At 31.8% G+C, this 2,180-nt stretch overlaps 1 protein-coding gene across 1 annotated transcript in view; it reads left to right on the top strand.

Annotated features, from left to right (window-relative positions):
- Positions 1–2,180, top strand: part of LOC102673951 (spectrin beta chain-like) — a 29,362-nt gene that overhangs the window by 21,124 nt on the left and 6,058 nt on the right. Inside the window, 1 exon segment of the mRNA XM_031511958.1 lies at positions 1,372–1,467. Within this exon segment, the coding sequence (XP_031367818.1) occupies positions 1,372–1,467 (96 nt within the window).

The following is a 2,180-nucleotide window of genomic DNA, read 5'->3' as shown; positions in this document are numbered from 1 at the left end:
TCTCTCTCTCTCTCTCTCTCTCTCTCTCTCTCTCTCTCTCTCTCTCTCTCTCTCTCTCTGCAATTCATTTTTATATCATTTGTCTTTCTCATTGTGGCTAATGAGTGCAAAGGGTTAAAAATCTTTTTCAGGATAAAGAGAAATCATTGTATATATATATATATATAATGTATGTACTAATTTTAATTATCATTTCTTAATAGCATCACTTCATTGAATATCAGTGTCTCTTTTGATTACGAAGAGTAATCAAATTTTTTCAAAATATTCCATAACATTTGTATTCATTCGATCGTTCATTTCGTTTACAACCATTTACTCTTATTCCGCAAACGAGAATCTGATATTTGATGATTGAATTGCATTTTATATATAGATCCTGCTATATCGATCCTTTAAGCTGGTGATGGAGCATAAAATTAAATCATCTGGCATCGACATTTTACGACATATCGATTTTCTTTCTTTCCATCGTGGAAATATTTAATCGAATTGTGTAATAATATTTGCAACAAGTAATAACGAAAGTTATTTATAAATTATACTTTTCTCTCGGTAAAAGAGAAAAAAGAAATGTCATCTTCAATTCAATTTTTACACAATTCGAGTTAAATGATAAATTTCACATGATCTTTATGTCTTTCAGCATATTCTCAGGCCAATTAGCTCTGCCTTTCGCTATAATCGATAAGCTGTGTGATCATTTACTTGCTTTTATTAACTGTTTTTAGCAGGTGATGGAGACATTTCTACCCGAGACAAAACGAGTATTTGTGTAGAAAAATTATTAATAACATTTATTCAAATACGACATCAGGAAATTTTTGTTAATATTGCATCTAATTGAAATATTTCACGTTATTTACGATTATATTGAATAAATTCTGATACAATAATGAATACAATAATTTTTCAAAAGAAATAGGTAAATCAATTTCACGAATTGAATCATGTTTTTCGATCGAAATCGTGTGAAAAATTTATTTTTTATTCGAAAGGTAAGCACATCGGTTATCACGAAAAAGTTAATATTTATTTTAATTATTACGATTTTAAATTTAAAAATATGCTTGTGTTGTTTATGCCAATAACTTGTTCATTCGTTCGTTTCGACAATTTATTTCGTTTGTATTATTAACTATTGTTATAATTTACGTTCTTTGTCTCATCTTATTACATCCACAAGTATCAACAAGCTTGAAAATCATTCATCATATAAATATCCTTTCATTTATTTTTTTAACAAATAACGTAAGAAACACGATGTTTAGCTTTTGTATCGATATCTCGCTTTCATCGAGTGATCTCTCTTCGCTCTGAATATCCGTTTTCAAAGTATAGCATGGTTAAAATTGGTGTGATGGTGTATAGTGCATGTTCAGAAACCTGCACGTCTATCCACGCGAGGAGAAGCAACACCACCTGCCACCTCTTCGAAATCTCCGCAAGGTCTATCTAGTCCAACAAGTAAGTTCATTTCAAGGAATTAATTAATTTTCTTCATTCATCCTCATTCACGATAGAAGGAAGATGTGTGTAAAATCGCGTAAAATTAAAAAAAATATCAAAAAAAAAAAAAAATTAATCAGATTAATCCAACGATATTCATCATTCATTGGCATGAATCTCTAAAAAAAATTTCATATCGAAACGATTTCAATTTTTCAATTTCGTAATTTGAAAATTTGAAGCGATAAGATATAAAAGAGAGATATATAAAAGAAGAAGACGGCGCCCTCCCATATCCCTGCTTATAATTAAAAGAAAATTATAGAGAACGTAGTAGTAAAAAATTGTATTCATGTCGGAATCATGTGCTAAAATAATGCATCTCGTCATTTAATTTTTCTCTTGGTCCAGCGGGACAAGTAGTCCCAAATTCGTCCACGAATTTACACCCCTCAACGATCCTTAGCGTCTCGTCGACTGAACGAGCTGTACACATTTCATTGATCATTATATATCGAATCAATTGCCTTTTGTCGATAATGAACAATGCTTTCTGGGATATCCCCTCCTTCGCATCGAGAACGCCGTACAATTTCGATATATTGTGATTCCTGTCGGATAGAATGGGTATATTCATTTCGCCCAGTCCACCCTGTTTCCGCGGTGTGATGGCCCATGCTAAATGTACGTACTCGGAGTCTGTAGAAATAGCAACTACATCGCAACCTGTT

This window comes from Apis dorsata, unplaced genomic scaffold (assembly GCF_000469605.1).
Source record: "Apis dorsata unplaced genomic scaffold, Apis dorsata 1.3 scaffold_374, whole genome shotgun sequence".
Taxonomy (NCBI): domain Eukaryota; kingdom Metazoa; phylum Arthropoda; class Insecta; order Hymenoptera; family Apidae; genus Apis; species Apis dorsata.
The sequence above is the reverse complement of the archived record's forward strand: the minus strand, read 5'-3'. Positions and strand labels throughout refer to the sequence as shown.